We start from the raw sequence: 24,093 nt of genomic DNA, 5'->3' as shown, positions 1-24,093 counted from the left end.
GCACACATTCTTTCTCTCTCTCCTTTTCCCTCTGTCCCTCCGAATATACCTCTTGCCCATCCTCTGGGTCCCCCCCCTTGTCTTTCTTCCCGGACCTCCTGTCCCATGATCCTCTCGTATCCCCTTTTGCCTATCACCTGTCCAGCTCTTGGCTCCATCCCTCCCCCTCCTGTCTTCTCCTATCATTTTGGATCTCCCCCTCCCCCTCCAACTTTCAAATCCCTTACTCACTCTTCCTTCAGTTAGTCCTGACGAAGGGTCTCGGCCTGAAACGTCGACTGCACCTCTTCCTACAGATGCTGCCTGGCCTGCTGCGTTCACCAGCAACTTTGATGTGTGTTGCTTAATACTCATAAAGTGTTATATCTCAATGCACAGAATACAAGGAATGAGGTGGTTCCGCTTTTACAGATTGTTGGGTATAATGTTATGGCCATCACTGAATCATGGTTGTAGTTGGGAGCTGAGTGTCCAAGGGTACACATTACCAGAGGAATGGAAAACTAGACAGAAGTGGTGTGGCTCTGCTGGTAAAGAATGGCATCAAATCAATAGAAAGATGTGACATACAGATGTTGAATCCTTGTTGGTTAAGAAACTAAGGGTGACAGGACGCTGACAGTAGTTATATACAGGCCTTCAAAGAGTAGTTGGAATGTGGACTACATACTAAAACAGGATATAGAAAAGGTGTGCTAAAAAAAGGCAAAGGTATGATAGTCATTGGGGTTTTCAACATGCAGGTAGATTTTGGGGGGGGGGGGGGGAGAATCGGTTTGATAATGGATCCCAAGAGAGTGAATTTGTTGAATACCCATGATATAGCTTTTCAAGAGCAGTTTGTCATTGAGCTGATGGGATCAGCTATAGTGGATTGGGTGTTATGGAGGCAATTAGCAAGTTTACAGTAAGGAAGCCTGAGGAACCAGTGATCACAATATGATTGAGTCCAACTTGAAATTTGATAGGGAGAAAGCAAAGCCTGACGTAGCAGTGTTTCAGCGCTGTAAAGGAAATTACAGTGGTACGAAAGAGGAGTTGGCCAAAGTAAATTGGAAGGAGCTGCTGGCAGGGATGTCACCATTGCAGCAATGGTGTGAGTTTCTGGAAATAATGAGGACGGTGCAGGATAGATGTATTCCAAAAACAAAGAAATGCTCAAAAGTCAAAGCTTATGTAAAAGCAAAAGAGGGCATACAACAAAGCAAAAATTAGAAGGAAGATAGAGGATTGAAAAGCTTTTAAAAACCTACAGAAAGCAACTTAAAAGAACCATTAGCAGGTAAAAGATGAAACATTAAAGAAAGCCACCAAACTCATCAAGGTGAATAGAAGTGTCTAAGTTGATGTAAGACAGGAGTGGATACAGGACCACTAAAAAATGAGGCCTGAGAAATAATAGGGTACAAGGAGATTGCAAATGAACTAAATGAGTCTTCATTATAGAAGACACTAGCAATGTGCCAGGGGTTGAGCGCGAGGGAAAAGGGGCAGTTACAATTACAAGGGAGAAAGTGCTCAAAAAGTTGAAAGACTTAAGGTACACAAGTCACCCAGACCAGACGAACTGCACCCAAGAGTTTTGGTAGAGACAGAGATTGTGGAGGCATTAGTAATGAGCTTTCAAAAAAAATCATTGAGCTGGCATGATTCCTGTGCACTGAAAAAAACATGTGTCAGCCCAGTTTAAGAACAGACCTGTTAGCCTGACCCCAGTGATTACAAAGATGTTGGTGTCAATTGTTAAGGATGAGGTTATAGAGTACTTGGCAACATAGGAGTCAGCATGGTGTCCTTACAGGAAAATCTAGCCTGAAGAACTGCTGGAATCCTTTGAAGAACTACAAGTAGGGTAGATAAAGAGGTACAGTGGATCTTATATATTTGGACTTTCAGAAGGCCTTTGACACCACTTACCAAGTTAAGAGCCCATGGTATTACAGGAAAATTACTGGCATGGTTAGAGCATTGGGTGAGTGTTTTGGCTGCCAGTTATTAGTGTTGTTCCACATTAAGTTAGCATTGAGACTGCTTTTTATGCTGTATGTTAATGAATTCGACAATGGAATAGATGGTTTTGATGCCAAGTTTGCAGATGATATTAAGATTGATGGAGCGACAGATAGTGTTGAGGAAATGGGTAGGGTGCAGAACTTAAGACAGATTAGGAGAATGGGCAGGAATGCGGCAAATGAAATAAAATGTTGGAAAATGCATGGTCACGGACTTTGGTAGGAGAAATAAATGAGATTATTTTCTAAACAAGGAAAAGATCTGAGATTCAGAAGTCCTTGTGCAGAACACGTTAAGGGTTGAGTCAGCGGTGAGGAAGGCAAATGCAATGTTAGCATTCATTTCAAGAGGTCTAGAATACAAGAGCAGGGAATGTGATACTGAGGATTTATAAGATGCTGGTGAGGCCTCCCCTTGAGTATTGTGATCAGATGAGGCGCCCAAACCTAAGACAACATGCTGGCATGGAGGGGGTTTGGAAGAGATTCAAAAGGATTCCAGGAATGAAAGGGTTAATTTGATGGCTATGGGCCTGCAGTCATTGTTGTTTATAAGTATTTTGGGGGGGGGGGGGGAAAGAGAGGTCCTCATTGAAACCTTTTGAATGATGAAAGGCTTAAGCACAGAAGTGGAAAAGATACAAGACAAGAGCAGTCTCAGGATATAGGGGCATCCAATTAAAACAGATGGGAGAGAAATTTCTGTACCCAGGCAGGGAATTTGTTAAGGCAGACAGCTGTGGAGACCAGGTTGAGTGTATTCAAGATGATGATTGATAGGTTGTTGATTGGACACTGCAACCAAGGTTACAGGGAGAATGCTGGTGAGGAAAAACCAGATCAGCCACAATTGAATGGCAGAGCAGATCCATGGGCCAAATGATGAATATTACAAGCCCCAATACTTACCTCTGGGAATTCCTGCTCATCACAAGGTTTCCAGCCAGAGAATTGATCAACTATTACCTTATCATACACCCCGCCTTTAAACTCACTTAGTTTCTAACACCTTTACCCCCTTTTCAGTCACTGCAAACTGTCAACCCACATCTTAAATAAACCTTACTCCCGTGTCTCTCGATTGCCATTTCCCAGTCTTCTGTAAAATTATATTCCCTTTTCTCAGTTCCTTCATCTCCCAGGATTCCCTTCCTCCACCATTTACACTGCCCTCACCCACAACTCCCCCATTTCCCAGACATCCACTCACCCCATCTTCCCTCCACATTCAACATTTTCTCTGCAATTTCCACCATCTGCAGTGGGACCCTACTCCAAACCCATTTACCCCACCATCACCAACTGCCTTCCTGGCATATATCCATGTACGGAACAGAAATGCTACATACAGCTGCCCATTCACCTGCATTCATGGCATCAGTCCTTCCAGGTGAGGCAATACTTCAACTGGAAACATGCTGGGAGTCATCCATTGTTTCTGGTGCTCCTGATGGGGCCTCTTCTGCATTGGTTTGACCCCGTGTAAATTAAGTGACTGCTTTAGCAAGCAGTCATTCCACTCCATCTGCCAAAAGTGGAATTTCCCAGTGGTCAACCACTACTTTTTAGGACCAGAGAACAGTGTCAGAACACAAGGACAACCCTTTGGAACAGAGATTAGAAGGAATTTCAGTAGCCAGAGGATAGAAAATCTGTGGTATTCACAGCCAAATGGATGTGGAGTCCAAGCCAGTGGGTATAGAAACAGATCTGCAGTACATTACAGGCCCTTTGGCCCACAATGCTGTGCTATTAAATCTACTCTAAAACTGCCTAGTATTTCACTACCACATAGCCCTCTATTTTTCTAAGCTCCATGTACCCACCTAATCTCTTAAAAGACCCTATTGTATCCGCCTTCACCACTACCCCCAGCAGAGTATTCCACGCACCCATCACTCTGTGGAAAAACTTACCCGACCCACTTATAAGCACTTTAAAACTATGTCCCCTCGTGGAAGCTATTTCAGCCCTGGGAAAAAACCTCTAGCTAGCCATATGATCAATGCCTCTCATCATCTCATACACCTCTATCAGGTCACCTCTCATTCTCTGTTGTTCAACCTATTGTTCACTCAACCTATTCTCATAAGGCATGCTCTCTGAAACAGGCAACATCCTTTCAAATCTCCTCTGTACCCTTGCTATATTTTCCCACATCCTTTCTGTGAGGTGACCAGAACTGAGCACGGTATTCCAAGAGTGGGGTCTGACCAGGATCCTATACAGCTGTAACATTACCTCTCAGCTCTTGAACTCAATCCTATGATTGATGAAGGCCAATACACCATATGCCTTCTTAATCAGTCAACCTGCGCAGCAGCTTTGAGTGTCCTATGTACATGGATCCCAAGATCCTTCTGATCCTCCACACTGCCAAGTCTTACCATTAATACTATATTCTGCCATCATATTTGACCCACCAGGCAGCATCCTTATAAATCTCCTTCGCTGGTAGAGCATTCTACACACTCACCACTCTGTCTGAAAAACCTACCTCTGACATCCCCCTTGTTTATTTAAAGCACAGGTTGTTAGGCCCTTGATTAGTAAAGGTACCAAGTTACAGGTAGAAGGCAGAGAATGGCGTCAAGAGGGAGAATAAATCAGCCACAATTGAATGGTGGGGCTATGACTCATGGTTATATTAGCATCTACAACACAACTATACATGAAAATGTTATACTGCAATTATATCAAGCCTGCTAAACTCTACCATATTTGGTGTCCTTACCCAGGAATTTATATATTTGCCAGATTGTGCATGTGAAGATTTGCTCCACTGGTTGGGATGGCATGTTTGCTGACTGAGCATATTAAGTATAATTGACCTGTATTCTTCAGAGTTCAGAAGAGCAAATTTCTCAGTAGTGCACAGGCTAGACATAGGAAGAGTACTTCCCCAATTGGGCACTCAAGAACTAGGTGAAAGTTTCAGAAGCAATAGTTAACTGAATTTCTGAATCATCTCTTTACAGAGAAAAAGAAAATCAATGAGTATTTGAAATGCCAATTGGCTATGAAAGCACACATCATTTGAAAACAGTTTGATATTATTTGTGTATGAAGGAATCATGGGTGGGGGGATAATGCAGAAAATTAGCAAGAGGCAAGTTTTTTCTGTACTGAAATTAGACTGAATCCCAATTTTTAGAATTACCTGAAAAAGTCAAGAAATATAACTGAAATGTAGGGACCCAATGGTCTTTTTAATTTTTCATTTGAGCAACTTTACTTTCATGAAAATGGCTAGACCCAAGCAACACTACCAAGACCTAAATGTTTTCCTTATTTTTAAAAAAAAACACAACTAATTTATCATCTGAAATGAGCTACAATTTCAAGAGATATTCTCCTTGAAGACTAGACTGGGATGTTGTTCCACTCAAAGAACATTGATAGCCTAATCACTGACAAAGGTCACAAATTAGTGTACCCATAAATTAATTGTCACTTGCAATAAATTCAGTTATCGACCCAGTGCTACACATTAAAAATTCACATAAATATTATCTTGTTTTGCAGACTTGCAGGTCTCCAAACACCTTAAGACGAAAAAAACTCATAAAAGTCACCATCGTTAAACATTAAACCCCTTAAGCAAATGTCTTGCGGATTACAGATGGATACCGTGCAATTTTATAAAAGCAAAGAAATCAAAATTGCATCGTGATCCACCCGACAACAGCAAGACGACAGGAGACAACACTCCCTATAGGAGAGAGTAAATTTTGCATCAGTTAGACCGTCTGCTGTCAAGTCCTTTTTTCCTCCACAGGCCGGGACAAGTGCAATACTGTTAATACAACACCCAGTAATGCAACAAATCCCCACCCATGCAGAAACCAGCCTGCATTGCTCAAAAATGTGCTTTATGTTACTAGTTCTGTAACAAAAACTACTCAGCTCCCCAGAAACCACTGCTACAATCAGTTTTGCATGGATTTGCACAGCACCTGGTATTTTGACAGCTGGATGCAAACCTGCAAAACTAACTGTAAACAGTAATCAAAAATTTGCACTGTTCAGGAAGACAAATAGTGTTTCTTTGTGTCTAGCATGACTGTAAGTGCTGATATTACAGTAGATTCCTTACACTACTACCTGCACTATGAGCACTTTGGTCCTGCATGGACAGTTCACATTCACACTCCTGTAAACAGCAAATGACAGGCTAATGAAAACAGCAGTAGGTTGCACAAAGGGAGCAGAGAGCAGACAGTAGACAAATAAATGGAGCAGCAAGCAGCAGTACAATTCCCTGCTAGTTTTGCATAGATTTGCACAGGTCATTTCTTCCTGTAGTACAAAACTGCAAAACTGACAGAGAATTGCATGAGCATCATTGAAGCGGCAGTGACAGCACGTCAACAAACAGTTGTCATATTTGGTAGAAGGCAGTGATTACATTAAAAAGGTACCTATAAATGTAGACTTTTGCATAAGAATTTAATTGCGTTCAATCATTAAAATCTTTTCTATTTATACTTGTAGAAACTGAGCTATATTTACTACAAAACTACCTTCTAACAAAACCCAATATTTTTGAAAGGTGATCTAAACATTGATGATAACAAAACCAAAAGCTAAAGACTCCCTGACAACAGAACAGCTGTTGCCTCACAGACTAAATATCATCACCATTCATGCTACGGAACGCGAGACTAATGCTACTACATCGTTTAATAACAGATCATGCCATACCAAACAGCCATTAGAAACATTTTCACCTTACAGGTTGCATGCAACTACAACTCACTTCATGCTCAAACTGCAGAATAAAAGCAACAAATTAGAAGTTGCCAAATAACTTGCAACGCAGGATCCTCGTGGTATTAACGGAATTAGGAGAGTGATCTGAAGATATCAGGTGAAAAGTTTAGTATCACATCCTTAAGGACGTGCCAAGCCGACTGTGTAAAATCTTGTGCCAGAAGGAGCACTTAGGGCAGTAGATTCTAAACTACTTCACTAACTGCACTAGATGCACCTTAACACAAGGGGTACGTTAGCATCATGCATGCATGGCTGGAAAAGCAATTAACAATGTGATATGATGAGGTTAGGAGGACTGGACCAATTGTAGTCAAACAACTGCCAAAGTAATGTAAGAAGTGCTTGCACTGCAGTAGATGTAGCCTGCTACCTGCACTGTAAGCACTTTTGCACAACTCTGACTAAATCCAGTGCATAGCTCTAAGGGTCGCATTGACGATCATTCACCATCTTCACAGCTTCTTAAATGCAGACCTGTTAAAATGAATAAAGAATTAAATCCAACTTTGTAAAAAGTTAAAATAAATGTGAAGCCCAATTTGCAGGACAATTAGAGGTGAATAGGCATTATTTAGTAAAATGTTAAATACTATACCAGAGACAACAATCTTTACAGACAAAAGGACAGATTTTGAAAAGATCTGGTCCAAACTGTGTTGCCTTATATCTTCAATTTGATTGTCTAGGTAGGTGTAGCATCATCCACTACCCTATCCAGTCAAATGTCCAAACTCTTTACTTTTCCAACTCAGTTGGTTAAAGTGACAATTTAAGAGACTGCATAAGCATTGCAAGTAGCAACGCTGGACTATTAATAAACAAACTCAACTAATAATTCAGATAGCATAAGATAATGACACTTAAGAAATGTTAGCAAAAATAGCCAATAATTGAAACTATTCATAAAAATAAAATTCCCCTTCAATCAAAAGGTGTTGCCCTGAAGTAGCCTAGCCCTCTTCCAGATGAATTCTTAAAGGGCTCATCAACCAGTTAGTTACTCATCAGCTTAGGGCAAGGCAATGCATGCCAGTTTGAGATCTCAAGAAATAACAAAAGGTTTTGATATGAACCTAACCCTAGTTAGATTTTAATTTCTGCTATAATCTGGCTATGAAACTGCTGTTCAAGTTTCCGTAATGCCAAATGGAGCAATGGTATACTCATTTTTATCCCAGAACGACCAATTCTCACATTTTGCATTGAAAGCATTTCAATTACTTACATAAAAAACAAGGACCAGTCTAAAGACCTCAACTTAATTAATTTGCATATTGAAATTGCAGTGACCTCCCCCCAAATCAATTGACCCATTTGTGTACATGATCAATTTTAATGGGATTTATTATTTGATAGGACTTTTCAATAAGACCTCCAAGTTTTAATACTGCTCCTTATACGATCTGCTTTCACTTAATATGTCTATACTTCTATTGTTGGCAATGTTGATCTCTGAAAATCTATACTTGAGATTGATACTTTACACCACAAACCAGTCGAACCAAACTTTGTAGTAAAGTAACATGGCCATTTCAAAAAATAAAAATCAAGCAGAGATGCTCTAGGCAGAGGTATTTGTGATAAGGAACGTTCAAACGCGTGATCGGGTTTGGGATGCAGTGGAGGCCACGATTATGCCCATCCCCCACACTGTAGTTCGGAGGGGGAAGGGAAGAACCTGGGACCCTGGGGCATGTCGTTTACCACCTTAGAAACCTGGTGAAAGAGCGCGAAATCGAGGAAGGAGTAATAATTGTGGGCTCTGGAACGGGAGGACGTCATTTAAAATAAAAATATTCTGATTATTTAAACATGCAAGTTTAAAACCGGATGGCATTGTGAAATGCTACGGTGTAAACACCAAATGCCGAGCGGGACTATTGTGAACAGTAGCTACAAAGCCACAGCAAGTTACTGAACGCGAGCAACGTATCGCAGCATCAGGTGTGATTGCGAAAAGTTGTCCCGCCGAGGTTTTGGCGCCGGTACCGTCTCGGCTCGTCACCCGCACCCGACCGGCCACAAAATACCAGCCCGCTCTCTTGCCGAGACCCTTCGGGCAACTCAATGAGGGCGTTTTCCACCTTTCCACTGAATACGACTACCGCCCCTATACAAGGCGAGATGAGAATGGGTCAGCGCCAGGAGCCGACGGCCCGTCCCGAGACAAAAGGTAGAGCGCGGGTCCGGGGGGAGGGGCGGCCGCGTGCTCCGGGACCCGCCGCCACTCACCCTTCAACCAGGGAACTACAACTCCCGGCGGCCCAGCGCATGCGCGCTGCGCCCTCCGCCGCACAGGCCCGGAGCGGCCGCTCCTTCCGCCGCGCCATGTGCTTTGCTCTGTCGCCGGAGCCAGGCCGAAGAGCCGGGACGGACCGACTCAAGGCCTGCGTTTCCACTCAAGGCCTGGGTATCACTTTCACCTTCGGGCAACAATAGTGGCATTTTCTTCAGATTGGCAAAAGCTGGGCGGGAGATGGTGCCGGGCCCGAGAGCCTCAGCCCTTAACGGCCTGCCGCCCTCCCCCACCCACCACTCCGCGCCCCTGCTCCCGCGGTGGGAGTGTCTGCTCACTCCGGCGGGCACCTACCTTCCTCAGTGCAACCGGCGTGGACTGGACGCCGACACGGCGCCATGAGGAAAGAAGCCAGCCGCACCACACCGCGCAGCCCAGCCATCGCCCCTCGGCTCACACTGTGCTGGCCAGCTTTCCGAAAGTGGCGCGAAGAGAAAACCACGTGATGACGTGAGGCGTGTTCCCATCGTCCGGCCCCCTCATTAGCATAATGCACAGCAGCATCCCATTGTTGTCCGGCTCAGCCCGGCGCATTCATTAAACCTCTAAACTAGTTTAAACAAAGCTTTAACACCGTTGAATGGGTTGACTAAATGACACGAATAATGTATAAAGTTTACCCTCTTTCTGATACATTGTTATGAATAAAGTTTAGTTTTGAAATAAAAAATTAAACAAGCGCATTTAAATAAAAAAATCCCAAAAGGGCCGGGAACGTTGAACAGGAAATCTATTTCTGAATGCCTTCATTTGACGATGTAATACTTGGGAAACTGTTCAGGCAACCCTTTCTGAAACTTGAGCAGCATGGAGCTACGCTGACAAATTGTCCAAGAACCGGGGGGCGGGTAGTTGGTCAATACTAACTACAATAGTGCATACACACTTCTCCAAACTTAAAACCCATCCACACAAATTCATTCAAGAATGAGATGCAAGCACAGAAATCGAACACGTGTCTTCGATAAATTTAGTCGTAACGCTACATACAATTTAATTCTTCAATCGTGCCGCCTATATCAGCCACCTTTTTATCCTCAAACGGCTGCGGGCCGTTCAAAACCCGCTGCTGAGCATGGAAAATGAGTGAGCCTCGTGAAAAACTACCGGTTTACGGACGGTATTGCGGTGACCCGTTAGGGTTAATTGTTGGGGATCTATAGGAGTAAATTTTAATTTCCCTTTCTACGAATACTTTTATAAAGTTTATCACCTTTGGCTCTGTTATGTTATATTTTAGCAATAATTGCAATAAGAGCGATTAGCGAAGTTTTCCGAGAAAATAACAATTATTTCAATGATTATGTGTTATACCGTTAATTCTGAACAGATCAAATCAGACTCGAGGAATATATTACGTTTTATCGGCAGAATAGGACGTATGAGTTTTTTAATTAACTATGTTACATATACAATAGAATGCAGTTCTCGGAAATTATCATTAAAGGAGCTTTGTCAGAGGGTAATATTATCAACATACTGGTATTACAAAATTAAATATATTGATATCGAATATATATATTAAAATCAAACGAGCGCATTCAAAATTGATATTGAAAATGTGTAGCCAAGCCAATATTGTTTGTTGCTATAAATTTAACAAATTTCACGACAAACGCCAGTGCTATTAAACCTGATTCTGTAACTATGTAAATATTAGTTCATCCAAAGTTCTATATAGGTTACTGAAACTAATTTAAATTATTTGAAATGTTCACATATTAAATCTAATTTTAAAACCAAATCTTGTTTTATGCTACTTCCTCTGCACATTTTGATTTTCATTCATTGTATTTAGAAACCAGATTTATTGGAATAGCTGTAAGAGGGAAGGTAATTAAACACATTGCATTTTCAATTAACAGAATAAGCAAAAGTAGATATTTATTGTGTGTTTTCAAGATAATCTGGAAAAGCTAGGAAAACTCCTCAAAATGTCCAGAGTTGATGCAAGACTAATTTCAATGGCATCTGGCAAGAACTGACAAAAATGATGCCAGCTGCTTGCAGGTGAAGGAACATCTGGCAAGTGGGAGGCTTTTAAAAGTAAGATAGGTAGAGCTCAGGATTCAGTATGTTTCTGCTAGAGTGAAGGGCAAGGATGACAGGGGTAGCTGATGAGAAATATTAAGTCTGGTCTGGAGGCATATGAAACATATTGGCAGCTGGGATTAGGTGAATTTCTTGCAGAGAATAAGGGATGTAGGAGTACATTTCAGAAGGGAATTTAAAGGGTAAAAAAGGGCTGGGAGAAACCATGGTAGATAAAATGAAGGAAGATAATCAAAGGTTCTTTAAGTATATTCAGGATAAAAGAGCAACTAGGAAGAGAGATGGTGTGTTCCTCTACAATTGCATGCACTATCATTGTGTGCTTACTGTGGTAAATGGATGCAGTCTTAAATTAATAGCTCAGCTGTATTTACAATGGGAACCAGTGGGTTCAGGGGAAGGAACAGTGGTTACCTAGAGCAGAACTGCTTTACAACTTGTTTGCTACTCCTTGGCCCTTCTTCCCTAAGTAAACAAGATTCCTCTGTAATTATGGTAACCTTAATCACTGTCAACTTCTAATTTTCCTATCATTAGAATGATAGCTTAGAGTGGATGAGTTTAGAGTGTGGATCAGTTCTTGCAGCTATGATGTTGTGGCCATTACAGAGACTTGGATGGCTTGGGCAGGAATGGTTACTTAAAGTGCCAGGCTGTAGATGTTTCAGGAGGGACAGGGAGGGGGGGCAAAAGAGGTGGGGGTGTGGCACTGCTAATCAGAGATAGTGTCTCGGCTGCAGGAAAGGTAGAAGTCATGGAGGGATTGTCCACTGAGTTTCTGAGGGTGGAAATTAGAAACAGGAAGGGGTCAATAACTCTACCAGGTGTTTTTTATAGACCACCCAATAGTAACAGGGACATCGAGGAGTATGTAGGGAGACAGATTCTGGAACAGTGTAATAATAATAGGGTTGTCGTTACAGGAGATTTTAAATATTGATTGGCATCTCCCTAGAACAGGGGGTTTAGACATGGTGGAGTTTGTTAGGTGTGTTCAGGAAGGTTAATTGACACAATATGTAGATAAGCCTACAAGAGGAGAGCCTGTACTTCATCTGGTATTGGGAAATGAACCTAGTCAGGACTCTCAGTGGGAGAGCATTTTGGAGAAAGTGATCACAATTCAATCCCCTTTACCATAGCATTGGAGAGGGATAGGAACAGACAAGTCAGGAAAATGTTTAATTGGAGTAAGGGGAAATATGAAGCTATCAGGAAGGAACTTGGAAGTATGAATTGGGAGCAGATGTTCTCAAGGAAAAGTACGGCAGAAATGTGGCAGATGTTCAAGAGATATTTGCATGGTGTTCTGCAAAGTTTCGTTCCAATGAGACAGGGGAAGGATGGTAGGGTACAGGAACTGTCACGTACACAAAGGCTTTTGAAAATCTAGTCAAGAAGAAAAGCTTACTAAAGGTTCAAAAAACTAGGAAATGATAGAGATCTTGAAAATGATAAGGCTAGCAGGAAGGAGAGCCAGAAAGGGCCATGAGAAGGCCTTGGCAAACAGGATGAAGGAAAACCCCAAGGCAGTCTACAAGTATGTGAAGAGCAAGAGGCTAAGACATAAGAGAATAGGACCAATCGAATGTGACAGCGGAAATGTGTGTATGGAACTGGAGGAGGTAGCGGAGGGACTTTGCTTCAGTATTCACTACAGAAAAGGACCTTGGTGATTGTAGGGATGACTTACAGCGGACTGAAAAGCTTGAGCATATAGACATTAAAAAAGAGGAGGTGCTGGAGCCTTTGGAAAGCATCAAGTTGGATAAGTCACTGGGACTGGATGAGATATACCCCAGACTACTGTGGGAGGCAAGGGAGCAGATTGCTGAGTCTCTGGCAATGATCTTTGCATCATCAATGGGGACTGGAGAGGTTCCGAAGGATTGGGGGGTTGCAGATGTTGTTCCCTTATTCAAGAGGTGGAGTAGAGATAGCCAGGGGAATTATAGACCAGTGAGTCTTACTTCAGTGGTTGCTAAGTTGATAGAGAAGATCCTAAGAGGCAGAATATGATTAGGAATACTTAGCATGGCTTTGTCAAAGGCAGGTTGTGCCCGACAAGCCTGATTGAATTTTTTGAGGGTGTGACTGAACACATTGATGAAGATAGAGCAGTGGATGTATTGCTTATGGATTCCAGCAAGGCATTTGATAAGGTACCGCATGTAAGGCTTATTGAAAAAGTAAGGTGGCACGGGATCCAAGAGCACCTTGCTTTGTGGATCTAGAACTGGCTTTCTCACAGAAGGCAAAGAGTGATTGTAGACGGGTCATATTCTGCATGGAGGTCAGTGACCAGTGGTGTGCCTCTGGGATCTGTTCTGGGTATCCAACCACTGAAGTAAGACTCACTGGTCTATAATTTCCTGGGCTATCTCTACTCCTTTCTTGAATAAGGGAACAACATCTGGAAACCTCCAATCCTCTTGAACCTCTCCCATCGCCATTGCACCCCAGCCACCATTTTACTCATTATCCCAATGGAACCTCTTGGGATTTTTCTTAATTTTACGTCTCACCCTAACTCTCTGCTCTCCTGATCTTCCATTGTTCGCCAATTTATAGTCCACCAAGCAATTCACCCATCCAGGACTCTCAAATTCCAATGCCTGCTTTCTTATTTTTCTTGAACAAAGCCTCCTTATCTCTCATCAGCTGGAATTCCCTAAGCTTGTCAGGTTTAGTCAGGAGTCCTTAATAATAGACTCCAACACTTTCCCAACTACTGATGTTAGGCTAACTAGCCTATACTGTAATTTTCTTTCCTTTGCCTTAATCCTTTCTAAGCTTGTCAGGCTGCTCCTGGATTCTCTGTCACAGGCTTTAATGTTCTTACTTCCCTTCAAACAGGCTCATCCAATCTACCTGTCTAATTCTCCCAAATTTAGCCCTGCTCCAATTTAGGACCCTCACTTGTGGACCTCTTCAATCCTACAACCAAACAGAAAATCCTACAATAGGTGATGGATGCAGCCCAGTTCATCACCGGTAAAGCCCTTCTCACCATCGAACACATCTAAATGAAACGCAACATCGATCATCAAGGAATCCCACCACCCAGGACTTGCTCTCTTCTTGCTGCTGCCATCAGGAAGAGGATACAAAAGCTTCAGGACTTATACCCCCAGGTTCAGCAACAGTTATGACCTCTCAACCATCAGACTCCTGAACCAGAAGGGATAACTTCACTTGCCCCAACACTGAACTGTGGACTCACTTTCAAGAACTATTCATCTCATGTTCTCGATATTTATTGCTTATTTATTTCTTTGAACTTTTCCATCACTATCTTAAAACTATCAGAATTATGGTTGCTGGAGCCAAAATGCTCTCCAACTAAGTCCCTTTGAACCTCTGATGTTTGAACCTTCTTCCCATTTAGATAACAGTATGTACTATTGCTCCTTTTACCAATCTGCCACTTCTTTGTCCATTCTTCCAATTTGTCTAATTCCCACTGCAATCACGTTGCTTCCTCAACACTACCTATCCCTCCATCTATCTTCGCAAACTTTGCCACAAAGCCATCAATTCCATTATCCAAATCATTGACAAACAACGGTCCCAATACTGACCACTGAGGAACACCACTAGTCACTGGTAGCCAACCAGATAAGGCCCCTTTCATTCCCAGACGCTGCCTCCTGCCTGTCAGAAATTTCTCTATCCATGGCCGTCTCTCCTGTAACGCCACAGGATTTTATCTTGTTAAGCAGCCCCATGTGTGGCACCTTACCAAATGTCTTCTGAAAATCCAAGTAAATCAAATCTACTCTCTCTACTTTGTCCACCCTGCTTGTTACTTCCTCAAAGAACTCTTAACAGATTTGTCAGGCAAGATTTCCCTTTACTGAAACCATACTGAGTTTGACTTATTTTATTATTAGTCTCCAAGTACCCTGAAACCTCATCCTTAATAATAGACTCCAACACTTTCCCAACTACTGATGTTAGGCTAACTAGCCTATACTGTAATTTTCTTTCCTTTGCCTTAATCCTTTCTTAAAGGATGGAATGACATTTGCAAACTTCCAGTCCTCGGGACCATGTCAGAATCAAGCAATTCTTGAAAGATCATGACTAGTGCATCTGTTATCCCTTCAGCAACCTCTCTCAGGTGACTTATCCACCTTAAGACCTCTGAGCTTGCCTGGCCCTTTTTCCTTTATAATAGCAATGGCACTCACTCCTGCTCCCTGACACTCCCAGACCTCTGGCACACTGCTAGTGTCTTCCACAGTGAAGACAGATGCAAAGAACCCATTAAGTGCAGTTGTTATTTTTTGTCCCTCATTACTATCTCACCAGCATCATTTTACAATAGTCCAATATCAACTCTCACCTCCATTTTACTCTTTATAAAACTTGAAAATACTTTTGCTATCCTGCTTTACATTATTGGTTAGTTTGCCCTCATAGTTAATCTTATCCCTTCTTATAGCTTTTTCAGTTGCCTTTTGTTGGAATTTGAATCCTTCACCATCATCCAACTTCCCACTCATTTTTGCTGCCTTATATGCCCTTTTCTTGGCTTTTATGCAGTTCTTAACGTCCCTTGTCAGCCACGGTTGCCTTCCCTTGCCATTTGAGAACTACTTCTTCTGTGGGACATATCTATCCTCTGCCTTGTGAACTATTCCCAGAAACTTCAGCCACCTCTGCTCTGCCATTATCCCCACAAGTACCCTCCTCCAATCCAGCTGGGCAAGCTCCTCTGTTGTACCTCTGTAATTCCCTTTAATCCACTGTGATACTGATACATGTGACTTGTGCTTCTCCCTCTCAAATTGCAGTATGAATTCAATCATATTATGATCACTGGCTCCTAAGGGTTCCTTTACATTAAGCTCCCTAATAAGATATGGGTTATTACACAACACCCAGTCTAAGATAGCCTTTCTCTGAGTGGGCTCAAACACAATCTGCTGTAAAAAGTAATCTCATAGGCATTCAACAAATTCCCTCTCTTGAGATCCGACACCAACCTGATTTTACCAATCCCCGTGCGTATTGAAGTCCCCCATTACAATTCTGCCATTATCCTTATTACATCCTTTTTCAGCTCCATTGCAATCTCAACCTCACATCTTGGCTACTATTTGGAGGCCAATATATGATTCCCATAATCGTTTTTTCACTCTTGCAGTTTCTTAACTCCACCCACAAAGATTCAACATTCTCTGACCCTATGTCACCTCTTTCTAAAGATGTAATTCCATCTCTTATCAACAGAGTCTCACCACCGCCTATGCCTTCCTGCCTGTCCTTTCGATACATGCTACGGTATTTAAATACAACACCTTCAGTCCTGCATTCTTCGCCCTTTTGAATTTTGCCTTGGTGGTATAATTTAACTCTTTTCTCTGTCTGCATTGGCTTGTCCTTCCTTACATTCATGTTACATTCAACATCTACTTGTAAACCTGCTGGCACTATCATGCTGGTTCCCATACATTTTCCAACATTGCATTTCATTTGCCACTTCCTTGCCCATTCTCCTAACCTGTGGAAGTCCTGCTGTAGCCTTCCTGTTTCCTCAACACTACCTGCCCCTCCACCAATCTTCGTATCATCTGCAAATTTGGCAACAAAGCCATCTATTCCATCATTGAAATCATTAATCTACAGCAGAAAAAGAAGCGGTCCCAACACCGACTCTGCAGAACACCACTAGTCACTGGCAGCCAACCAGAAAAGGATCCTTTTATTCCCACTTGCTGCCTCCTACCAGTTAGCCAATGCTCTAACCATGCCTGTAACTTTCCTGTAATACCACGGGCTCTTAACTTGGTAAGCAGCTTCATGTGTGGCTCCTTGTCAAAGGCCTTCTGAAAATTCAAATATACAACATCCACTGCATCCCTTTTATCTATCCCATTTGTAATCTCCTCAAAGAATTGTAATAGGTTTATCAGGCAAGATTTTTCCTTAAGGAAACCATGCTGACTTTGTCTTTTCTTGTCCCGTGTCACCAAGTGCTCCAAAACTTCATCTTTAACAATCGACTCTGTTTTCCCAAACACTGAGGTCACACTAACTGGTCTATAATTTCCTTTCTGCTGCCTTCCTCCTTTCTTCAATGATTTTTGAAAGATCATTACTAATGCCTCTACAATCTCTACCGCTACCTCTTTCAGGACCCTTGGGTACAGTTCATCTGGTCCAGGTGACCTATGCGTCTTCAGGCCTTTCAGCTTTTTGAGCATCTTCTCCCTTGTAATTGTAACTGCACTCACTTCTTTTCCCTCACACCCTTCAATAGCTGGCATACTGCTAGTGTCTTCCACAGTGATGACTGATGCAAAATGTTCATTTAGTTCGTCTGCCATCTCCTTGTATCCCATTATTATTTCTCTCGCCTCATTTTCTTGCAGTTCTATATCTACTCTCACCTCTCTTTTATCTAGGATACACTTGAAAAAGCTTTTACTATCCACCTTGATATTGTTTGCGAGCTTGCTTTCATATTTCATCTCTTCCCTCCCTTAGTTGCTTTCTAAAGGTTTTTAAAAGCTTCCCAATCCTCTGTCTTCCCATTAATTTTTGCTTTGTTGTATGCCCTCTCTTTTGCTTTTACATTAGCTTTGACTTTCCCTTGTCAGCCATGGTTGTACTGTTTTGCCTTTTGAACATTTCTTTTGTTTTTGGAATACATTTATCCTGCACTTTCCTCATCTTTTCCAGAAACTCACGCCATTGCTGCTCTACTGTCATCCCTGCCAGTAGCTCCTTCCAATTTACTTTGGTCAACTCCTCTCTCATACCACACTAATTTCCTTTACTCTACTGAAGTACTGCTATGTTAGACTTTACTTCCTACTTATGAAATTTTAAGTTGAACTCAATCATATTGTGATCATTGATTCCTAGGGCTCCTTTACCTTAAGCTCCCTAATCACCTCCAGTTCATTCCAGTTCGTTACATAACACCCAATCCAGTATAGCTGATCCCCTTGTAGGCTCAATGACAAACTGCTCTAAAAAGCCATCTCGTAGGCATTCAACAAATTCTCTCTTGGGATCCATTACTCACCTGATTTTTCTAATCTACCTACATGTTAAAATCTCCAAGACTATCATAACATTGCCCTTTTGGCATGCCTTTTCTATTTCCCGTTGTGATCTGTAGTCCACATCCCAGCTGCTGCTCGGAGGCCTGAATATAACTACCATCAGCATCCTTATACTCTTGCAGTTTCTTAACTCAACCAGCGGATTCAACACACACAAAATTCCGCAGCAGGCCAGGCAGCATCTATGTGTGTGTTGCCAGAAGGATTCAACATCTTCTGATCCTTTTTCTGCTGCATACTATCATTGTTTTTTTTAAACCATCCAACCTATCCTGAGTCCCTTCACTCCGATTCCCATCCCCCTGCCAAATTAGTTTAAGCCCTCTCCAACTGCTCTAACAGCCTGTGAGAATATTGGTCCCCCTCGGGTTCAGGTGCAATCTGTCCCTTTTGTACAGGTCATACCTCCTCCGGAAGAGATCCCAACGATCTAAGAACTTGAAGCCCTGCCCCCTGCACCAGCTTCTCAGCCACGCATTTATCTGCCAAATCAGCCTGTTTCTACCCTCACTGGTGCATGGCACAGGCAGCAATTCAGAAATTACTATCATGGAGGTCCTACTTCTCAGCTTTCTGCCTTGCTCTCTAAAGTCTCTCTTCAGGACCTCATTGCTTTTCCTTCTTATGTCATTGGTACTAATATGTACCCAGACATCTGGCTGATCTCCCTCCCTCTCCAAAATGCTGTGGACACGATCTGAGACATCCTTGACCCTGACACCTGGGAGGCAACATACCATCCATGTGTCCCATTCGCATCCACACAATCTCCTGTCTGTTCCTCTAACTATTGAGTCCCCTATCACCACCAGTCTCATCTTCTCTCCCTTTCCCTTCTGCATCATGGACCCACGGTCGGTGCCAGTAATCTGGTCTCTGTGGGGATCATCCCTCACAATAGCATCTGAAACAGTATTCTCATTATTGAGAGGAATGGCCACAGGGATGCTCTGCACTAACTGGTGACTACCTCCCTGTAACTCCAATCGATGATCTCCTCACTCTCCCGTACAAGCCGAAGGTCATCCAGCTGCTGCTCCAGATCCCTAACACGGTCTTCAAGGAGCTGCAGCTGGATGTACTTCACACAGATGTAGTTCCCTGGGAGATTCTGGGTGTCACAGGACTCCGACAGCCAACATGAAGAACACAGAATGGCCATTTAACCTACACTAAGTACACCTGACACAGTAAGAAAAAGGAAACCTAAACAGAAACTTCGCCGAACAACTTACCCAGAACAACCCCTCTTCCAAGCTGAAGCCTTTTTTGAGCCAAAGCCTGATACTCCCACTCACCACTGGCCCAACTCCCAACAATTGCCACTCCACATTTCCCTTCTGTACTTTTAATTACTCCTAGCTGCTTCCACTGACCTGCAAGAAACCTCCTGTGTGCTGCTCCTGCCACTGATTGGGCCATCGGAATGACACCGAATGCCTGCACAGCTCTCCTTTTAAACAAGCACCGCCGAGCTGTGAGAACCCTCTTCCCTGTGCGCTGCACCCAAGGCTGGAATGACATATCTACCTGGGGAAAATGATTCTGACTATCGACCATATCTGTGCCTCCCGTAATGCAGTACAGCATGGATACAGGCTCTTCAGCCCAAAATATCCATGCTCATCACCCAGCTAGTCCAAATTTCCCGTGTTTGGTCCATATCCCTCCAAACCCTGCCCCTCCATGTACTATTGTACATGCCACAACTACTTTCTCAATCAGAGCTCACCACCCTCTGTATGAAAAGGTTGCCCGTCAGTTATCTTGTAATCTCCCTCCTTTCACCCTTAACCTATGCTGAAAAACTGCAGTACCAGGTAAATGATAAAATGCAAGATTATAATGTGGCAGATTGTGAGATTAATAGACCATCTCATTGTGCAACAGGTCCATTCAAGAGTTTGATCACAGTAGGATAGAAACTATACTTGAGTCGAATAGTTTGTGTTTTCAGGCTTTTGTATCTTCTGCCCAATGGAAGGGGGAAGAAACAAGAATATCCAGGAGTGTCAATGGAGGGAAGCTCTTGTGATAGACTAAGTTGTGTTCACAAACCTCTGAAGTTTTTTGCCATCTCAAGCAGAACAGTTAATACACAGAGCTATGATGTATCTGGATGGGATGCTCTCTGCAGTGCACCTATTAACATTGGCAAAGTCTTTACTCCCGAATTTGAATCCCCCAGTAATAAAGGGTTATGGGCTAAACACAGGCAAATGGAACTAACTCAGCTACACACTTGGTCAGCAGGGAAGAGTTGGCCCAAATGGCCTGTTACCATGCTGTACAACTCTCTGACTCCAAAGGCCAAATATTTACCTGCCTATTTGCTTGTTACAACTGCAATAGTTTCAGCATATGGACACTAAATTAAATTGGTTTATTATTGTCACATGTACCGAAGCACAGTGAAAAGCTTGTCTTGCATACTGTTCATACAGGTCAATTCATTATTCAATACATTGAGGTAGAACAAGAGAAAACAATAAAAAAGTGCAGAACAAAGTGTCACAGTTACAGAAAAAGTGCAATACAGGTAGACGATAAGGTGAAAGATCATACAAGATAGATTGTGAGGTCAAGAGTCTATTTTATTGTACTAGGGTCCGTACAATAGTCTTATTAACAGTATTCTTGAACTTGATAGTATGTGCTTTCAGTATCAAAGAATATCTGGTGTGGATGGGGTCTTTGATTACATTGGAGGGTTTACTAAGAAGGCAAGAAGTGTAGACAGCGTCTGTGAAGGGAAGGCTTGTTTCTGTGATGCACTGAACTGTGTCCATGAATCTCTTCAGTTGCTTTTGGTCACAGGCAGAGCAGTTGTCATACCAAACTGTTATGCATTCAGACTGTATTCAGGGATCCATCTTCAAGTCTGAATGAATACAGAGGGTTATCTCAAGAGCAAAAGAACAATTCCAATCAAGGTTAGAAGTGGAATTGGATGCACATCAACTCTGGCAGGGTTTGCAGGCCATTACATCCTATAAAGCGAAACCTAACATCATGAATAGCAGTGATGCTTCACTCCCAGTTGAGCTTAACGCCCTTCATGCATACTACAGTTATGAGGATCCCTGCAGCGCCCGCTGACCCTGTGATCTCTGTCTTGGTGAGTGATGTCACAATGTCTTTCAAGAGGGTGAAATCTCGCAAGGAGACAGGTTCCGATACCTCAAAAACACAGCATCCATCATTAAGAACCCTCCTCCATCACCCAGGACATGCCCTCTTCTCATTGCTACCATCAGGGAGGAGGTACAGAAGCCCGAAGGCACACACTCAACGATTTAGGAACAGCTTCTTCCCCTCTGCCATCAGATTTCTGAATAGACATTGAATCCATGAACAATACCTCACTACTTTTGTTTTCTCTTTTTGCACTAAATTTAATTTTACCTTTTTAAAATATATATACTTCTTTCTGCAATTTACAGTTTTTATGTATTGCTGCCACAAAACAATGAATTTCACTACAGATGCCAGTGATATTAAACCTGATTCTAACAGATTGCTTTCTATGGTGCATCAATATAAACTAGTGATGGTCAAAGGGAACTTGCCAAATTTCTTTAGTCTCCTGAAGAAGTATAGGTGCTGGTGAGCCTTCTTCATCATGGCATCTACATCGTTGCCACTCCTAGAATCCTGAAGCTCCCAACCCTCTTCACCCCAACACTTTTGGTGCCCACTAGTTGAATGCCCAAGTTGGTGACAGTCTTTCACTGATTCTTTTAGGTTATTATTCTATTATGGATTTATTGAGTATGCTGCCAGGAAAATGAATCTCAGGTACATGGTGACATATATGTAGTTTGAACTTTATAAATTTACTTTGAACTTTATTGACAGGAGCATGTACGCCTCCCCCTCCCTTCCTGAAGTCAATGACCGGCTCTCTTGTTTTGCTGACATTGAATGAAAGGTTGTTGTCATGACACCATGTCACTAGGCTCTCTATCTTCTTCCTGTACTCTTACTCACTGTTCTTTGTGGTGCAACCCACCATGGTGGTATCATCTGCAAACTTATAAATGGAATTGGAGCAAGATATAATTTACAATTTTAAAAATACACTGCCTTTTGTGTGGTAAAATGTATAACTTCAGAGATGATTACGTTTCTGTATGTCAAAGGATATGGAGGCATTATAGGAAAACTATGCGGAGAGTGAACATCAGCCAGTATTTTTTTGAATGGAAGACCAGACTGCCACTCGCCCTTTCGTGTCTCGAAGCGGCGAGTTGTCTTTGCCACAACGAGTAATTTGTGGTTACATGTTGATTAATAGCCTCCCAGAGGTGTTAGCAGAAGGTGAAGGATGAAACTGACTCCAGGTACATGAGGATGAAGGAGCCACCGTTCACTATTGCAGTGCACTCGCGCCTCACCTTGATTTGAATTCCCGCTCTCGAGTCGCTCGGCCACCGTCCTCTGCCCCGCCCCACGATCTCCGGAACGTCCGCTATATCCGAGGCAACCGGGTCTGCAGAGGTGTTGGCGGTGGTGACTGTCTGGGGACAGGGAGGGAGCGAGTAAGTTGATGGACACCCAGCTTTCTGACGCTGTGTGAACGGGCGGCAGTTTCAGTCTGTTCATCAGTTTGTTTAAGATTGTTCCATCACATCTGAAAGTAACTCTGGCATTTTTTTTTACAGAAATTCCCGGAAATGGAAAAACAACACTGGGTTCAGGATTTATTTCCTCCTCGCTTTAGTCTAGAGGACTTATTTGTGAGAAATAGCGCACAGGTCCTGCAGTTCTCCGAACGCTTTGCCGCCGGCAGAGCTAAAAGAATTGAATATATATACCTGCAGGAAACTAAGAATTTTCAACAGCAAAAAAAAGCAAAACGAAAAAAATACACCGAAGGGCTGATTGTACATAAGGTGACTCCTATCGAAGATCAGGTTGTTCAAAATCACCTTCAGCTGCATAAATCGGCCAGTTTATGTAAAACTCTTCCTCATAGAATGGAAGAGCTGAACGTCCCCAGTGCTGAACGACCAACAGATTTATGTAAAAATACGGAACAGTGCATGATAAAGGCACAGCTGGGTCTTACTCATTCACAAATGCTACAGCTGAAAGCAAATTGCAAGCAACTAGAACAAATTCTGGAAAAGAGAGGGACTGAACTGTGCAAAGCCCAACAGGAACTACAGGGCAGAGCTCTAACACACATTCACAATGTACAAGAAATTTATGCAAAAGATTTACAAATTCAAATTCTCAGAGAAGATCTCCAAAATGAACTGATGAATGTAAGTAAGCTGAGGTCAGAAGTGCAGCAGGCCAGGCTAGAAGCTCAGGAATTCCAAATGGGTAAGCAAAGGCTCCTCTGGTCTCTGGAGCAACAGGCCTTGCAACATCAGTTGGAGAAAGCTGTCTTGGTGCAGAAGGTAAAACTACAATCTGCTACTGAGCTGAATAAACTACAGCTGGAACTGGATGTGGTGAAAGTTGAACTACAAGCCGAAAAGTGTCAAAATGCTCGAAACAAGAAAGATCTGGAGTTGTTATGTAAACATTTTGCTTGTTTAATTTCTTCAAACTCAAACTATCAGTGTTGAATTTCTAAATAAATAAAAATTAATTTTCTCATGTTGGAATAAATATCAGCTGAGTTCAATCGAATCATGCAACTATGAACTTGTTGGTTATGGAAATAAAAGAAATTGATTTTATGCGTTTAATATTGTTTTCACAGTCTATGAAGAGCAATACAGCACAGATACAGGCTCAATACATGCTGTCAACCATGGTCCAGTCCTGATGAATGTTGACTGTTTATTCATTTCCATAGGTGCTGTCCCTCCTGCTGAGTTCCTGCAGCATCTGCAGAATCTCGTGTTTATGGTTTACACCAGGA

The 24,093-nt window shown here is 42.5% G+C and overlaps 1 protein-coding gene across 4 annotated transcripts in view; it reads left to right on the top strand.

The window, feature by feature from the left end:
• Positions 1-23,882, top strand: part of ccdc160 (coiled-coil domain containing 160) — a 38,900-nt gene extending 15,018 nt beyond the window's left edge. For 2 of the 4 annotated variants that reach the window (XM_072271114.1, XM_072271115.1), the window contains one exon: positions 22,880-23,882. In XM_072271114.1, coding sequence (XP_072127215.1) covers positions 22,892-23,794 — 903 coding nt within the window. In that variant the 5' untranslated portion in view covers positions 22,880-22,891 and the 3' untranslated portion in view covers positions 23,795-23,882. Of the gene's footprint in view, positions 1-8,690; positions 8,962-22,671; positions 22,757-22,879 lie in introns of those variants that run through there. The other 2 variants (XM_072271113.1, XM_072271112.1) reach the window with 2 other exon arrangements.
• Positions 23,883-24,093: the final 211 nt, after the last annotated feature.

Source organism: Mobula birostris, chromosome 10 (genome assembly GCF_030028105.1).
Source record: "Mobula birostris isolate sMobBir1 chromosome 10, sMobBir1.hap1, whole genome shotgun sequence".
NCBI classification, from domain to species: Eukaryota; Metazoa; Chordata; class Chondrichthyes; order Myliobatiformes; family Myliobatidae; genus Mobula; species Mobula birostris.
This window is presented reverse-complemented; position numbering and strand designations above follow the sequence as displayed.